Consider the following 18,596-nt stretch of genomic DNA (forward strand, 5'->3'; position numbering starts at 1 on the left):
CATAATGTCTAGCTAGTTGGCAACTATTCAGTCCTTCCCAAACCTGGCTATGCAATCACATAGACTCTGTTAAGAATACAAATTTCAGCATACTACATCTTCCAACTCCAATTCTCGTACGGTAAGGCTGTGGTGAGGCCTGCCAGAATCTGTATTTGGTTTTGATATGGTTGATCCATGAACAGGCATTTGGAAATCTTTCACTAAGTTACCCGAAGACTTATCACTAAGGCAAAGCAGCATACAGGTATCCTTTCATTAAAGGACCAAATGTTATCCCAGCTGTGGTCTTAAATTGGCAGTCTTTAGCAACTAGTTGACAATACTTATGCTAACTCTAATGTTAGATAACTTAACAATTTAGTAAACACGTCATTTACAAAAAAGATAAGGAAGAATAAACTATCATAACTTGGGTCTCTCTCGGTGAGGAATCTCCATCTAATACAGGAGATACTTGCTGTTTGCGACTGCCCAGCAGGTCATTTCCCCCTATCTTGGAAACTGAACTCCAATTTCCATCCCTCCCTCATGCAACTCTAATACTCTGTCTTGGAATAAGACGACTCACTCCCAGTTCTGAGACTGGAGCTCATGACGGAGGCCTACGCTTACCATCAAACCATTCTTCTGACTACTGTGACTGGTTCAGATATGGGCACACGATCTAGTGGGCCAGATCAGTTAGAAACTCTATTTAAAGGTTAGAAGAAAAGACTTTTTCTTCCACTATGCCTGAACAAGCACTCATGGAAGCTAATGGCAAGTACCTTACAACCACAAGGAGTCATGTACCTGAGAAAGGAGACAATACTAAAGAAGCAGATTTGGAAAGCCAGCTCCCAGTCACATCATTTGAGCCCTGAAAAAAGACATTCCTGAAGCTAGAACCTACCTATCAAGTATTCAGAGGCAATAACATTCTTTGTTGTTTAAATTAATTTGGGTTGAGTTTTCAGTCCTTTAGAATAAAGATTTCTAATTAATATAGGTAAAAAGGAGTAGAATCTCTATAGGCCCTTAGCTTTCAATTCACTAAATTAAGTGGCTACTCTGCCACTACTATAAGAAGAAAAGGGGCAGGGACTGAGCATGAATGCTACAATTACAAAAATAAGCCCATTGTTTTTATTTAGATTATAATTCATTTAATTATAATAAATATTTACTCTAAAACCACCTGAGAAAAGCTATATGAGGTTAATAACTTCATTCTCTTCTACTCAAAAAGATGATAGAAGCTATGGGGGACTGGGTTGAGACAGGTAATGCCAAAAGACCACCTAACAACCTAGAATGGCAGGATAAACTCCTACAAACAAAAAAGTTTTGGGGCCAGGGCAGAAGAGCACAGGGCAGAAGGGCAAAAGGGACCTAGGGGCAGCCATTTATCATCAGCTTACACAACTGTTTTTGTGAGGTTTCAAACCATGCTTTACAGATGATCACATTTAATGCTTACCACCACCCTATGAAATAAATTATTATTAACTCCCTTTCACAGACTGAAGAATAGGCTGTTGAAGAGAGTTTAAGCGATCCAGCCAAGGTCAAAAGAAGAGGGAAGGGAGGAGTGGTATAAGGAACATCTGTGTTATAGTCTGCCTTGCCTCACTGCTCTTCTTTTCCTAGAAACTGCTTCCCCATTCTCATAGTTCTCATGTGATCCTTATCACAAGAGATTAGTTGAGGGGTGAGCACCTGACCCAAGCTGAATCGATGCATCTTTTGCTCCAGAGCTCTGGATTTGAGACTCCAAGATTTAAAATCAGTGGTTGAAGCTGAAGCTGTTAGATATAAAGCTCCAGCACTCTGGGCAACGGTATCTTCCACACAAGTGACTAAAACCAGTCTACAGTCCGAATGACAACACAAAGCAAGAATAAGAATAGAGAGAGAATGGCTTGTTTCCATTTGAGGCCCAAGTTCCAGTTCTTACTGAAGTTCAACTGAATCTTTATACTTTTAATGAGATCAGGTTTCTCTGACTCTAGAAATTCTTTTTGCCTAGGAAAATTCAAGTTGAGTGCTATCATGTATAACTGACAGCATCCTAACTAATTCAGAGAGAAAGAACAGGGGAATGGGGGGGGGCAGATAATCATTCACAACCATCAAAAAGTATTCATTGAACAATAATGTCCAAAATTACTAAGCCCTCATTAGTAATTCTCATTAGAGAGGTAAGACTAAACACTTTAGACTCATACAACACAGTTCTGATCAAGTTCTAAACTATATGAGACAGATTACAAATACTATAGAAGTTCAAAAGAGAAAATAACAGTATAACACAGTTGTAACTTATGTTAGACTATAAAGATGAGAAAATTGGCGAGGAAGACATAGAGGAGAACTCAAAGGGAGAGAAAGATAAGGCCTGGTGGGAAAGAGCAGGCAACATGCTGTAGAAAGTGAGGAAATCCACCTGGAACATACAGTCTATTTTGGAGAATGGTAGGAATTAAGACTAAGTAAATAGGGAAGCTAAGACCACATGACCAAAAGCACTAAAGTTAAGAAAAAGAAAGATACAGTATGGACTATACTGGCAAACTGCTAGGGTGTCCCACTAAACCCAAGAATGTTGGGTTGAAATTTTCGACTTGAGTAGGGCAGAAATAAAAGAAAGCAAAAATCAGATTCAAGAAATATTTCAAATAAAGAATCCCATTCTACTCTTCTCCCAAGTTTCCAAGTACTAGTATTTCTAACTACAGTGGAACCTTCATAAATCTGTAATATAAAGGTAGAGCAAGGAAAGGAGTAGCTATTAACACCTGGATGAAACTACAGCACTTGCATATAAATTATTTCATCTAACCCTCATGATTAAACCTATGAAGTAAACATTATTATGATTCTCATTTTGCAGATTAAATATATTCAGGCTCAAAGAAGTTAGATAACTTGTCCAAGATCACTCAACTAAATAAAAAGTTGGCCTGTGGAATGGGGAAGTGGATAATAATGCTCTTGGTCAACACAAGTCCTTTTTCCCAGAACAAATTATGAAGACATATAATGAAAACAATGATGATGATAATGATAGCTAACATTAACTAAAGGCTGAGAACTATGCAAAGCATGTTACATGCACTAGCATTATCACATTTAATATTCCTAACAGCCCTATGAGAGTCTGTGATTAATCTCATTTGAGGATGATGTAAGCATATGAGTCCTAAAAAAGTTAAGAATTTTGCCCAAACTCACAAGGCTACTAAGTGCCTGACCTGGTTGGGATTCAAAATCACAGTCTGACTGCAAAGCTCATGCTCTCAACCACTATGCTATATTGCCTCCATGACTAGATATTACTAGAAATAAACAAAGGAAATACAATTAGGATGAGATAAGTAAACACTTTTAGAGCGGATGATAAAAATTAGGGAAACATTTTCTTTGTCCTACTGTTACAGCATTAAAATTTTAAAAATTAACTAAAGGATAGAAGACATATCTAAAACAGAATTTCTTAATAAGGTTGGGAATTTAAATACATTTGTATCTAAAGACAGTTTGGAGATGGTTTCAACTACTGAATTTTGTACTATACTCCTAATGAAAACCAAGGGTCAGAGAGTAGACATTAGCTGTCCAAGGCCATACAATTTTTCAGTTTACAATTTACAGTGTCAACTAGAGAGTACAATTCTGTACTTCAGACCCCACCCACCATCACCCACCAACCATTCAGTTTTTCTTTCATGTATATCATACCCACATTCTTGGAAATTAAACAAATGTGTAATTATGTTAGTGTTGTTAGAACTAAGATCTTTCCATGTAAAAGCAAAAAATACAAAGTGATGATAAACATAAACTAGAATTATCAGTATAAAGTATTTTTTCTTCTTTCCAAAAATAAAATTTCACAGCCCTAATTATTAAACAAGGATAAGAAGCAATTTTAACCAGTAGTAATGAGTACTAGCATCCAGGTCCCCACTAAATGGCTGATTTCCAAGTCTGGGACAAGAAATGTATGTACAAGATGAGCCTGGTCATCTTATTACACCAAGAAACAAGGAAGTTCCCTCAAAGATTATTAAGATCATAGACAAATAAGATGGGAGTCAATGTAAAGAGGCTCCCATTAGTCAAAGACAGGACAAACTGAGCATAGCAAACATGACAAAAATTGACTGAAACACATCAAATATATATTTTTAATGGTTTCCACAATGATGCCAAAAATAAAAAACAAAATAAAAGAGAGAAATAAATAAATGTTGGGTATATCTTATCCGCTGAACTTTATGGACTAGATTAATGAGTTCTTTTGCATACCAGCCTTTTAGGCAAAGGGAGACCACAGTAGGAAACTGTAGGGAGGGAGGCCGATAACAGCAGGGGATATATTCCCCTTGTTCCCTTACTGCCAGATCAACATGCTTCTATCTCTACTTAAAACCACAGTCCCTGCCAGAAAGCCCTCTCCGTAGAGCTACCCTTCCAATTGCTCTCTTCCCTTGTCATCCTAAAGGTGGTAGTAGCTCTTTCCCCACTGTTACTTGTCCCAGGGTACTGTACTACCCCTACTGATTTCCTTAAATACTGTCTATACATTTGTAAATAGTCCCTTTCTTAAATTTCCCTTAAATACCCAATTTGTGCCATGTCTAGCACACTAAACCTCCAAAATACCTCACTCTGAAAAGTGGCAATTAAAGAGAAAGACTAAAAGAATCTAAAAAAAAAAAAGTTGATATATGTGTATGTATAACTGATTCACTTTGCTGTACACCTGAAACTAACACATTGTAAATGAACTATACTCCAATAAAAACCTAAAAAACAAAAAATTTAAAAAAAATAAAAATAAAGAGAAAGACTGATGCATTCACCCTGTACTTTATGAACACTATTTCACGGTAAGCAAACAGCCCTATAGACGATGAGTAAACATTCTTAAATTCTTATATTCTCTTAACAGAAGAATTACAGTTAATAAATGTGAAAGGAATGACATAATTAGAAAACCATTATTTTGCTTTCCCTGATGAATAACTGCTTCAGTTAAAAATTATAAATGGATGGAACCATTAGCTGAAAGGATACTAAAGGATTTTACAAAGCAAGTTATTCAGGCTGTCACCACCTGAACACACTGATCAACCTTAGCATCACTAAAAGCGTGGGTGAGCCAGGTACTGTATGCCTCTTGATGTGATGCAAAAGAAAATACAATCTATGAAACACTCCTGACTAAAAGGTCAAAATAATTAAAACGAGTTTTTAGATCTAACTACCAACTTACAGGAAACATGGAAGATACAGGAGCAAGCTAAATGACATGACAAGGAAACAAACAAAAAAAATCCAGAATATGAAACACTGTATGGTACCAACGACCTAGTTTTTTCAACAAGACAATGAGGGTGGCAGATCGAGGAGATGGGGGAAAAAACTGCTCTACATTAAAAAGAGACTTAAAAGACCTAACAAACAAAAGCAACATGTAGACTTTGTCCGAATCTAGATTCTAATAAGGCGACTGCAAAAAAAGACATCGTTTTAGACAACCAGAGAAATCTGAATATAAACTGGGAATTAATGGTACCAAGGTACTTTTAATTTTGTTAGACACGATAATGGCCATTGTGGTAATGTAAGAAAAAAAATTTTTTTGAGATGTTTACTGAAGTATGTAAGGGTGAAATGACAATATCTGGAATTTGCTTTAAAATATTTTTGCAAGAAAAAGGATGTTTGATGAAGCAAGTATGACAAAATTTTGAAAACTGCAGAATCTGAGTAATGGGGGTTCACTATGCTATTTTCCCTACTGGTGTATGTTTGAAATTTTTCATTTATAAAATTACCAAACAAAACAAAAATCCATGTTTTTCCCACTAAAACCATAGTTTTCAAACTTGAGCATGTCTAAGAATCCACATCTCATGCAGGATCCTAGGACTCATACCCCAAAATTCTGACTTTGTCTGGGCATGGGCTCAGGTTCCATTTTTAACAAGTCCTCAAGGGAATCCAGTACATACAATCTACAGACATATCTGAAAATTATACACTTAGACTAATTCACCACAAGTCTTTAAATATACTCCACCTAAGAGAAAAGGCATGATCATATCTCTTACCTCCCCTTCAAGCCTTACCCCATTTAAATCTGCTCATAACTTATCCTGTTCCTGGGACTGTAAGTTCCATGAAGGCAGAGCCCTTTGCTTTTACTCACCATGGGGTCCCCAGTGCCTACCAGAGCACCTAGCACACAGTACACAGCAAATAAATATTTGCTGAATAAATGAATTCATTATTCATTAATGAATGAATAACAGCAAAGAGAAAAAAGAAGAGTTAACTGTAGTTCACTATTTCAAAATTAGTTCCAGGGAACAATCTAAGGTAAAATTTCAATTTCTGGCCAAAAATCAGTATAGAAAGTATGGAATAAAGACTATAAATAAAGTATGGGAATAACAATAAACTAAAATTAAATAATAAAAATAAACATAGGAATAAAGGAGGGACACAGGTTAGGGTATGCTTTAAAATATGATACATGTTTAAGACAACCTCTCTCCTAAGACATCAAACTTTGAATGTTAATTTGAACATTCAAGTTCCTACTAAATGTTTAGAAACTATTATGAAAATGTACTCTTACATCTCACAATCCCAAACAGGAAGGGCAGACACATTAGAAAAGTAAACTAGTACATGTATACATTTTAGTGGAAAACAGATAAGTAACTCAATTACTACTTTCTCTGTTTAAAAAGCACAGACCCCTACAATTATGACACAAGTCACAAATGCAAAAAAGAATAACTGCCAAATATAACAATTAAAAGTTATCTTAGGATGATCTTCTAAGGCTATGTAGAACTAGTTGCAAAAATAGCACTTACCAAAGATGGTTCCTATTCTTATACTTCTACCCCCAAATCACTTAACTTTAAAATTTTCCTTCTTAAATAATAAATCATAACTTTTTAAATGTTTATGGAATTATAATAAACAAAGACTTATAGAATTTTTAGAGACACAATGGACATTAGCAACTACATGGTCCAATTCTTCATTGGGGAAGATGAAGCCCAGATGAGAAAAAAGATTTACTTGGCTACACAGAGAGTTAACAGCAAAACAAGGATATGCCAGTGCTCTGAATTTCCAGTCCAGTGTACTTTTCACTATACCATGCTAACAGGATATTTTAAAGAATATTTTCCATTGTGAAATGCAGTAGTATCTGTTCACCTCTTTGTACATACATGTGTGGGGTATTCATCAGCTATGTTCTGGGCTTAAACTAAATGGATGTACCTCTTTTTTAGTGGGGATGGTCATGGGGAAGGGGAGCTACTAGACTATCTTCAGCAACAGAACTCCGTATGTAGTACTTCCTGATATGTGGGCCTTTCTGTCATATATCAGAATCTCTAGTTTTTACCATATAAACACATCAAAATTTAAAATCATGAAATAAAACTAAATTGTAAAGTTATGCAAAATCTAATCTAAAACTGGGAATTGGGGCTTCCCTGGTGGTGCAGTGGTTAAGAATCCACCTGCCAATGCAGGGGACGAGCCCTGGTCCAGGACGATCCCACATGCTGCAGAGCAACTGAGCCCGTGCGCCACAACTACTGAGCCTGTGCTCTAGAGCCTGCAAGTCACAACTACTGAGTCCGTGTGCCACAACTGCTGAGCCTGCGCTCTAGAGCCTGCAAGTAACAACTACTGAGCCCGCGAGCCTAGAGCCGGTGCTCCGCAACAAGAGAAGCCACCACGATGAGAAGCCCGCGCACCGCAACGAAGAGTAGCCCCCGCTGGCTGCAACTAGAGAAAGCCTGTGCACAGCAACGAAGACCTAACACAGCCAAAAAAAAATAAATTTTAAAAATAAATAAATAAAATAAAACTGGGAATTTACTCTTTGTTCATTATAAAATATTATCTGTGGTTCCTTCTTCTGGATTAAAAACAGCTCTGACTCAAGAGATTAATGAATGGCCCAATTCATGTCTCAGCTATTACTCTGAGCCACCTCTCTATACACCCACAGGGTTCTTGTGGTGCAATAAGGGCTGTTTAACAGAATAGTGAAAGTATAAGATACACACAGAAAGAGAGTAAGATAACTAAATCTCTGTAAACCAGCTCCCAACTATCTTTTTTATCAATCTGAACCCTTAGCACAAAGTATGTATGTTATAAATCATGACTAAATGAATAAACAATCTCCAAAAGCCCCTCCTCATTCTACTGAATCTCATCTAAATGTCTCCATTGTCAGTAACAACTGGCTTGGACACTTCAAATAAAGTATAGCTGGATTATGAATTTACAAGCATGGTTTGAAGTGCCAGATAAATTACTTTACACTTAAGAGAAGACAATAAATATCAACTTCCAGCCTAAGCACAGTGACTAGCATATAACAGGAATACTATAAATATGACAAAAATAATAGTTACCAATTAACAAATGCTTACTAAATGTCACATGTTGTGATAATTGCTTTGTCTACATTATTTAATCTTTACGAAAATCTAGTACTATTATCCCTCCACTTTCCTGAAGATGAAACAAGCTTTGAGAGGTTAAAATAATTCACCTAAAATCATCTGGTAAGTACACGACAGAGCCTACATTTGAATCCACGTTTAGAACCTACACAAAGATTTGCTGAATGAATGACCTCAAAACAGTCTGATCCAAACTAACCAGATATGCAACAGATACTGGTAACACTCATTAACTCATGAATTATGAACACTAGCAAGCATATAGCTTTAAGGCCCAAAGACTTAATGACCTCAAGTCTTTTCATTCCACCAACAGTAATATAACCCCAAATGTGATCAATGCAACTGGCAGGACACACAGAGGGACTATACAGCAATAATCTAGAATCTGGAATGCTAGCCACAATCTTTTGAAATAATCCAACATGTGACCTAGGATTGTCAAAGTTAAAGTATACAACAAAAGTTCCATTTGAGTGACAGGCACACTAGCAGTGTTAATGACAAAACAGGTAAGTTATGTGACATGAAGCTTATTTTGGAATATTAGTAATTTGAGTAAAAATATGACATCCAAGTAGAGATGCCTAATAGGCAGTCAGGTATTCAGGATTCAAAAACAGCAAAAAGACTAAAAAATAAAGACCTGGATATCATGGGTACAGAGATGATAGCAGCTGAAGATATAAGAATGGATGAATTCTCCAAGACAGGTGAAGAGAAAGCTACGTATTACGGGCCAAAGACTGTGGCTGAAGGAAAAAGAAGTCAGCAATGTAAAGATGGAAAAGCACTAGGTCAAGGAAGCCCAGAAAAAGAGAATTTAAAGAGGAAAAACTCAAAACTTCATTTACATTTGCCTTCTACATTCTGAAAAACTGACTAATGAATGATGGTAGCAACAAATACGTACAAAGGGGACAGCAGTGTTGGAACTCAGTATGCACTGTTCATCTGTTATTGGTTGCCTTCCCTCTATGCCACTCACTCATTGTTATACCTCCACCAACTAAACAAAACTAGAAAAAAAAGGTCAGAAACAAAAACTAAAAAAAAAAAGATGCTACAGTCAGATAGCTTTATTTTCAAGAAATGTATGTCAAACCTCAAGACAAATATATACCTAACCTTCCCACTCACCTGCCTTTGTTTTTCCTTTTTAGCTTACAAATTGTAGCCATTTTTGCCTCTGGAAAAATAAACATTAATTAAACTCCATTCCTTACTGTTTTCAGAGGTACTCAAAACTATTGAGAAATTGTTAACAAACCTTAGATAAAATAATTCTAAGGTTTAAAAAAAAAGTTGGAAAAAGAAAAACAGCTCTTGATTCTCACTATAAACTATAACATGGACAGTAAGAGAACCATTAGGACACTGGAAAGAATCCGACTTACAGAAAACCAACGTTGAGTAATTTGGATGATCTAGGAAACGAGTGACTAGGTACCGTATTACCTTAGCATCTGCAGACTATTTTAGCATTTACATTTGCAATATGAAAAATGGGCTTACCTGGTTTTTAAAATAAATTATGTGTTCAAGAAAAAGTTGAAGAAATCATTTATCAAGGCTTCTATCAGCTACATTATTTTATAACTACTAATACTCAACAAAAAAAGCTGTTTTCTTTGTGGGTGAGGTGGTTTAAAAGCCCTATGCCAGGGACTTCCCTGGTGGCACAGTGGTTAAGAATTCGCCTGCCAATGCAGGGGGTTCAAGCCCTGGGCCAGGAAGATCCCACATGCCACGGAGCAACTAAGCCCGTGCACCACAACTAGTGAGCCTGCACTCTAGAGCCCACGAGCCACAACTACTGAAGCCCGCGCGCCTAGAGCCTGTACTCCACAAGGAGAAGCCACCGCAGTGAGAAGCCCCCGCACCGCAACGAAGAGTAGCCTCTGCTCGCCACAACTAGAGAAAATCGACAGGCAGCAACAAAGACCCAAGGCAGCCAAAAATAAATAAATTAATTAATTAACTAAATTTTTTTTAAAAAGACCTATGCCAAGAAACTCTTCAGAAATCAAAAGGTGTAGGAACTTTCATTTCTGAAGAGTAGGTCTAGTCAAGAAAACATAATTTGACAACTTTATTTTCTGAGATTACCAAAAAAATATTAGAACTTGAGTGTTGCACATGGCACAAAATACATACTCAATAAGTATCAGCTAAATAAAGCAACAAAGGCCAAAATAATAGGGAAAGTTCAATCAATTTAAGAAGGGTATTGTTCCTACAATACATGAGATGTCCAAAGTCCAGACAGGGAAGAGTAAAAACGGACTCACTGAAAAAGATGAAGCTGCCTGGTAGGTCATTCTGCATGGTTGAATAAATGAATGAATGTTTGATGATAAACATAAAATAATCATGCAAAGAAAATTCATGTTAGATGCTACAAAACTGGAAAAAGGGTTCTGCCTCCAAAGAAAAATTCAATCTTTACCAAGTTCAGATTAATATAATAAAATTTCAACAGCTATCAATAAGCAATTATGGAACTCAACAGAAAAAAGGTGACGGGGGAATATGTCCGTTGACTATGTTCTTTTAGGTTTTGGGCTCCAAGATACTTGGCTGTCCTAACTCTGAGAGGGCATGACTACCTGCCTACTTTCTTGACTCTTCCTCTTTGTTCTTTACCCTTTTATCATTATATCAGTTTCAACTTGCATCTGTGTGCAAATGATTTCCAAACTGTTATCTTTAATTATGAGCTCAGTTTCATATCTCCAATAGTCTACAGATCATGTCTTTGTGGTTGTCCTACTATCCCCTCAAACACAACAAATATAAAACTGAATTTATCAAAAAAAAAGAGTTCTTTTAAAAAACAAAAAATAAAAACAAACAACAACAAAAAAAAAACTGAATTTATCTGTAGCCAATTCTTCCCAAGCGATTTCCAAACCTTACTTGTTTTCACCAGTCTCCCTATAACCCAGGCTTAAAATTTTTAGTCATCTAACTATTCTTCTTGGTTGCCCCTTCTCCCCAACCCTGCCAATCAAATTCCATCAATTCTCCTTCCCCATTCTAATGCCCCAATTTTGAGCTTCAGTCATTTCTGGACTATTAAAATAATTTTTTAAAAAACTTCAAATCTCACCCCATCTCCAGTCTCTTTCCACACAACCCATCCTGCACACAACTACCACATTCATCTTCATTCACCCTAGCACAGCCCTGTTTATAAATATTTAATAGCCACAACATACTGAATAATCTAAACTCCTTAGCCTAGCAATCAAATCCTCCACACTCTAACCCCAATCTATCCTTCCAACTTTATCTTCTGTTCCCCTAGCATGTGCTAGCCCGTCATGTTTCCACCCTCTATTCACGTTTTCTTCCACTCCCCCTTTGACTACCCTCTATCTAAATCCTACCCATCCAGCATACAGCATACTGTGGCTCTCTCAACTCACAGAGTTCTTCCTTTCAATATCCAAGAGTATTTATTACCTATACCAATCATTTGAAACATCACATATTTTCTCAATCTGTGAAGTGTTTTGCTTTATTTTTGTGTATGTGTGTGAGATTAGGACTTGTTTTTCTAAATAGATTGGACTTTCAAGGAAAGAATTCATGACTCACATTTCCTTATATCCTCCACATTTCAATAAATTTGTGAGGTTCCCACCAAATGAAGCTACGGCAAGAGGCTAGAAGACAACTAAAACCAACCAAAAAAATTCCTACTAATCCCTCCCTGTAACACTGCTTCATGGAATAAGGAGATCAAAAAGCAAAGTAAAATCAAGAGATATACAAAAATTGGATAAATATTAAAAGATTAGACTTCTTAAAAGTTATAGAAATCCTTCCTAGAAAGATAAGTTCTAATTCCTTCTCTTATTCAATAAAATGTTTTCAATTGTATTAAGCATCAACCCTCTTTTTTGTTTCTCTATATGAAGGGCATCCATAATGTGGGTGTGACATTTCAAATATACAACCCACAACTCTTATTTCACAGTCAAGGATGCTTAGAGTAATTTAGAAAGCTTTGGGGAGAAACTTTCTTGTAGACCCATATGTGTTAAAAAATATATACACAGGTATTTAGAGTAACTGAAATGTATGTTAATTTTAAATGATCTACATCATTTTCCTGATTCAAGATGAGATTTTAAAATTGTATTATTTCTCTGAATGGCATTATTCAATTCACTTAATTTTAATCCCAAATACTGTGGACATCTAACATTAATTCTCTGAGAAGGTTGTAAATTACTATCCATATACATATTCCTTGAAACTTTTAAGATAACGTGGTTTTGTCTGGGCGAAAATAGGATTATTACATAACTTTTGGCTGTTCAGTAAAGGAAAAACTTGCTTACAAATAGTTTGCAACTATTAGTATTAGGAGATTTTGAAAAAACTTAAGAACTCCAGTTATCTACAGATACTTATTCATGCTATCAACCACTGAAGAATTTTTAAAATAGTGTTTCGGACTTTCATATCATAAAAACTTCTTCAGAATGTTTCAAAAGTTATAATGTTAAGCACAACACCACCAAAAAAGGCAATTATGACAAAATATCTGTGCAGTACTTTTGTAATCAACAATATTGTAAAAGATGTTAATATCGTGATGACCTACCATCAGATATCTTGGATTTTTAAACTTTAATAGTCCAGCAAAAAGTTCCTCAGACTCAAATCACCTATGACATTTTGGCTCAAAAATCACTTCCTCAATATCGATTCTACATTGTCACAAGTCTAAAAATTAAACCCTTAAGGAGATAAACAGCTGTAAATGGAAGCAGTCTTTTCAAACTTTACTGTCAAACCGATAGGAAGGATTAATATTACTAAGGTCGCCATTTAACAAACTATATACGTAGTAATGACTTTGACGTGGTAACTTTTTATATGATCGCCTGCAACAGAGGTTTGTAAGTATCTTTTGTTTAACGATAAACTGAGTCAGAGCTAAAAGTTCAGAGAGTGCAGAGCCAGTCCAATGATAAATAGGTCTGCGGCATGAGCTTTCAATGGTACTCCAAGACTCTTCAGGAAAAACACCAGATTCTGGTGTTTTCCAAGATGATGCACACCTGAAACTTTCTTTTGCAGATAACCAGACTGAAAGCAAGAGGAAGGAAATAAATACAGAACCTCCGGCAAGCAAAAGAGAACTGTGCCACTCACCAGCAAACAATCTGAATTCACTTCCGATTTGGGATCCCGCAGCAGGTTGTCGATTTTTTCAAACCGAGTCTCAAAACTGTCCCCAGTCGACATGTTGCTGCTACTGTGACAATACCCTCGTACCAGCACCAGTAGCGGAAAGCAATTTCAACCAACTTCCTCCGGCGGTGGGTTCGCGGCCGCGGGGCGGAGGAGCCGGAACCCCAGGGTCACCAGGTGCGCCCGGTTCCCCCTCCTCCCCCTCACTGAGGGGATCTCCGCTCTCCAGACCCCGGGCCGGGGGCGACGGCGACCCACAGCCGCTCGGACGCCCAAAGTCGCATCCCACCCGGCAGCCCCTCACGACAGCCGACAGCGCCGTCGCCACCAGCCTCGTCGCTCCGGCGAAGTGCTTCAGCCTAGCGGGCCCCGGCCGCCTTCGCCATGGAGGGCTCCCGGTCCCGAGATGGGCAGGAGGGGGGAGAGAAAGAAAAGCAGGGTGGAGACTCCTCCGGGCAGCAGGGGAGGGAGAAGAGGAAAGGCGAAAGCGAAGGGCGGGCGCGGAGCTGTGCCAGCTGCCGCCGCCGGCGCTCGGGCCCCGGGCCGGGCCCGCTCCTCTCTGAGGCGCTGGAGACGGTCTAGCCCTGCATCCCCGGATCCACTTGGCCCGGTCCGACGCACCGATCCGCCTCGACCAAGAGCTGGTCCCCGCGGGATAGCCTCAGTCTCCCATTTTGTCCCGACGCTGACGGGGCTGCTGCTGCGGTGTCCGGCGGGGCAGGGCGAGGTCGGTGCCCGATGGAGACTTGGGAGAGGACGGGCTGGAGAGGGGGCGGTGAGGGAGACGAGAGTCCGGTCCCGGCGGCTGCGGCTGGGGGAGCTTCTGGGAGGCGCTGTGGCCCGGGCTGGCGAAAGGGCGAGTCGCGCGGCGAGTGCTTGGGGGGTGGGGCGAGGGGGGCCGTGAGGGACTAATATGTCCGCCTTCCTGTTCAAACAAACGGAGACCGCCGGCGCCGACTGCGCATGCGGGGCGCGGACATTCGGAAGGGGAACCGGGCCCGCGCCGCGCGCGCGCGCGCACTCTGACGCCTCCGCAGGGCCAGGCTGGGCCGGGCGGGGCGGAAGGCGGGGCGCCCCCGGGGCCGCGCAGGCTGCCTGGGAAGGCTGGCAGCGGGGAGGAGCTGACTGGGCGCGGCGGGCGGCACCGCCCTCGCTCCTGCAGGCGTTGAGCAGCTAAGCCGTCTCGGGAAGCGGCTGTGGGTGTCCACGCGGAGTAGGACCTCTCGCTGCCTCCGGTGGCGTCCTGGCCGCTGCCCCAGCTCTGCTTCCTCTGGGCTGCAGCCATCAGAATTCTAGCGAGAAAGGGTGCTTGTTATTGTTATTTTGGAGATAGGTTTTTTTGTTTTGTTTTTTAAAGGCAAGATGCCTTTTCGCCGGCAGGGACCAGCGTTTTAGCACCAGCGGAGTCTGGTCTTCAGTAGTGCTTCATCGTCGGCCCTCCGTGAACCCCACGTCGTTTAACCCGTCTTTGCTTCCATGGGAAAATTACGAAGCAGTGCAGTACATGACCCTCCTAAAGCGAGCGTGTGTGTCAGGGGAGCTTTAAACTATTGACTCCGGAAGATATGGTCAATAGAAGTCAAGCTCAATTTAGTTTAAAAAAAAAGAAAAGAATCTCAGGAAAGAAATCAATATTTTTTAAGTTATTCATACTAGCTCTCTCACACGATTAACACTCCCACTATAGTTCTCTTCTTGATGTGTAATCCTGCCATTTCGATTTCAAAACATTCAGTGAAACTTAGAATGTGATTTTACCAGACTAAAGTAGAACATGAAAGTAATGGCCATTTCCTCCTAATTCAATTGCTTCATTGACTGTAGTGTGAGAGAGGGTGAGACGTGTTATCCAATCTGCTGATAAAGTAATGTTCGTCACTGCTTTCAGCAGGACATCTACCTTAATTCATTTCTAATCAATCTTCAGGTTTGCTCATAGGTCAAATAAAGGATTGCTAATAATAGAAAATGTGGATGTTTTGCCCCACACTGGAGAATGCTACAGATGAACCAATTGTCTATATAAAAAGCACTGTACAGCATCTGAACAGTCCACCAACTTTCTGTTGTGAGTCAGAGGTTAGGAAAATGTTCTGTTGTTTGAAAAATGTGCATTCTGTTTTCATTGTGTTAGATGCAAGAAATATTTAGATGTAAAATCCACTGTATAAATCAAGATAGGAAGTAAATCTTCACAAAAATCGTATCCGACGAGAACTAGACAAAATTCAGGTATTTCATTAAATGCTTTTGCAGTGACTTTTCCTGGCTCCAGTATTTTAAGCCAGTCATGTGAATTAAACTTATTTTTAAGCATAGGGCTTAAAATAAATCTGGCAGTTGCCCTAAAATAAATGTCCTAAACCATGCTTGTCCTTTTTTATTACCATTTTTAGGTAGTCTTAGGAATTTTGTTGTTTCTCAGAGAACTGTGAGCATTTTGCTGCTTTCCACTTGGACACTTAAAAAAATGCAGGTAGCTAAGACAATAATTGAGTGGCACTTATAAATGTAAGTGGGACTGAAAGCCCATCTGGCAAAGCTACTAGAAGTATAGGTGTGGCCTATATCTTTTACTGATCTACAAGGCTAATCTGATGATTGTAACCCCCCACTATCTTTTTTTTTTTTTTTTTTTTTTTGCGTTACGCGGGCCTCTCACTGTTGTGGCCTCTCCCGTTGCGGCGCACAGGCTCCGGACGCGCAGGCTCAGCGGCCATGGCTTACAGGCCCAGCCGCTCCGCGGCATGTGGGATCTTCCCGGACCGGGGCACGAACCCGCGTCCCCTGCATAGGCAGGCGGACTCTCAACCACTGCGCCACCAGGGAAGCCCCCCCACTATCTTTTACCATAAGATAGCTGGACTCTGTATCAATGTTTTTGTTTTTTAAAAGTCCTCACCTGTAATGGAGTAGAATCATATGACATTAAAGTTCCTTTCCAACTTTAAAACTCTATTGTCTAATTGTTACTAGTCTCTTTAAAAGCATTGTGGATATTTGAGATCACCCTTAAAGTATATATTAGAATCCTAAGTACAATTGCAAACTACTGATACCATGGATAAATATAGTAAGAATATAACATTAATTATACATACTGAGCGCTTACCATGTGTTAGGCACTATGCCATATATAATATCTCATTAAAACTTCAAAAGTACTCTGCTATAGTTATACCTACATTGTAGATGGGGAAACTGAGGTGCAGAAAGATACATTAGTTGCTCAAGGTCATGACAGACCCACGTTGGAACAGAGGCTGTCTGACTCCAGAATCCCAACTCTTACCTGCTGAGTATGCTAACAATATCCAATCCTAATACAGTAACAAGTAGTAGTATTTCACAACTGTATTATTTACATCCCATAGATTTAAATGATTCCATATAAAAAAGGAAATTATAAAATTTACAATGTGAGCAATATGATTACAGTCCCTAGGGAAAGATGTGAAATGATTGTAGTAAGGTGTGAATAAAAAGGATCTTGGTAGTATTCGATAACAGTGGCTTGAATAGAGGTTCCCAAACACTGGGTCCAAGAACCAGTGGTCGTCCTTGGTGGAGTTGCTCATAAAGGAAGCTGTTCTACTTTAAGACTGTCTTTCAATCTGAAATTCTCTTGACTACTTTTTAAAAAAACTAAATGTATTTTCCTTTAAGAAGCAAGAGTAATAGTAAATGGTACAGCTTTTTTAATGTTTTTCACCTGGAAATTTAAAATTACAAAGTTGGCAACTTAAGCAAATATATAGATTAAATTAGTTATATGTTAATTTTTCTGGTTTTTGGAATTCAAACATCTGGAAGTGTTTAATTTATATGAGATTCATGCTAGGACCTAATGAAGAGACTGCGGTGCTGAAAGAATTTGAATGAGGCATATTTGGGAGAGATCATGGAAAAAGTAGAAAGATTTGGGTATAGACTTGTGTATAGTGAAAGACAATTAAGTTGAGCGTTCCTTTGCTTTCAGTTATTTCGTAGGAAATTGATTCTGTTTAACTTTATGGAATTCTTTCGTAAACATTGATGTAGTAGCTAGCCTCGAAGGATGGTCCCCAAAGAACCCTGTCTTCCAGTATTCATGCCCTCCTGGAGTACCCTCCCACACTGAATCTGGTCTGGGGCCTTATGACCTGCTTTAACCAATAAAATGCAGCAAAAATGGCACTGTGCCAGTAACAAGCCTAAACTTTGTGAGTTTGCCTGGCAACTAAGCATTTAGTGCTCTGGTAAGCCCAACTAAACTGAGATCACCATGGTGTGAGGAAACCCAAGCTAACTAAACACAAGAAGAAATCAGATGGAGGATGACTGAGGAATCCAGCAAACCTTGAGAACAGAGACTCCAGACTTATGACCCACATCAAGCCATTCCAGCAGTCCCCAGACATTTGAAACGCGCCAGATGACACCACAGGGAACAGAGACAAGCTAATCCCTCCAATCACTGCCCACACATCAGAATCATGAACATATAATAAAATGGTTGTTACTTAGAGCTTCTAAATTTTGGGGTAGTTTTTCAACATTAAATAACCAAAACGGTTGGATTTCAGGGAAAAAAAATATTCATAGCTAAATGTGTATATAGACATCTATTAAGAGTACCTTTTATACTTGTTTTATATCACCACTATACAAGGAAGTGGTCCACAATGAAGTGTTGTAAAGGAATGACAAATTAACTCATGTTTATTGTCTTTACTTCAACAAACCTTTGTACAAAAGAAATGTAAAAGCTTTTTGATCAAATTAAAGAATGCTTCCAGATTTTAAAAAATATTATAAAGTTACCATATTCCCATATAAACACATTTTCACATATATTTTTACATTTTCTCAATGCATAGTCACATCTATTCTATCTTAAAAATG

At 38.9% G+C, this 18,596-nt stretch overlaps 1 protein-coding gene across 2 annotated transcripts in view; it reads right to left on the reverse strand.

Annotated features, from left to right (window-relative positions):
- Positions 1-14,537, reverse strand: part of ROCK1 (Rho associated coiled-coil containing protein kinase 1) — a 147,714-nt gene extending 133,177 nt beyond the window's left edge. Inside the window, exon 1 of one of the 2 annotated variants that reach the window (XM_060028767.1) lies at positions 13,674-14,537. In XM_060028767.1, the coding sequence (XP_059884750.1) occupies positions 13,674-13,766 (93 nt within the window). In that variant the 5' untranslated portion in view covers positions 13,767-14,537. The remainder of the gene's footprint in view (positions 1-13,673) is intronic. The other variant, XM_060028766.1, reaches the window with a different exon arrangement.
- Between the last annotated feature and the right edge of the window lie 4,059 nt (positions 14,538-18,596).

The sequence above is a fragment of the Delphinus delphis genome, chromosome 13 (assembly GCF_949987515.2).
Source record: "Delphinus delphis chromosome 13, mDelDel1.2, whole genome shotgun sequence".
In the NCBI taxonomy this organism is placed as follows: Eukaryota; Metazoa; Chordata; class Mammalia; order Artiodactyla; family Delphinidae; genus Delphinus; species Delphinus delphis.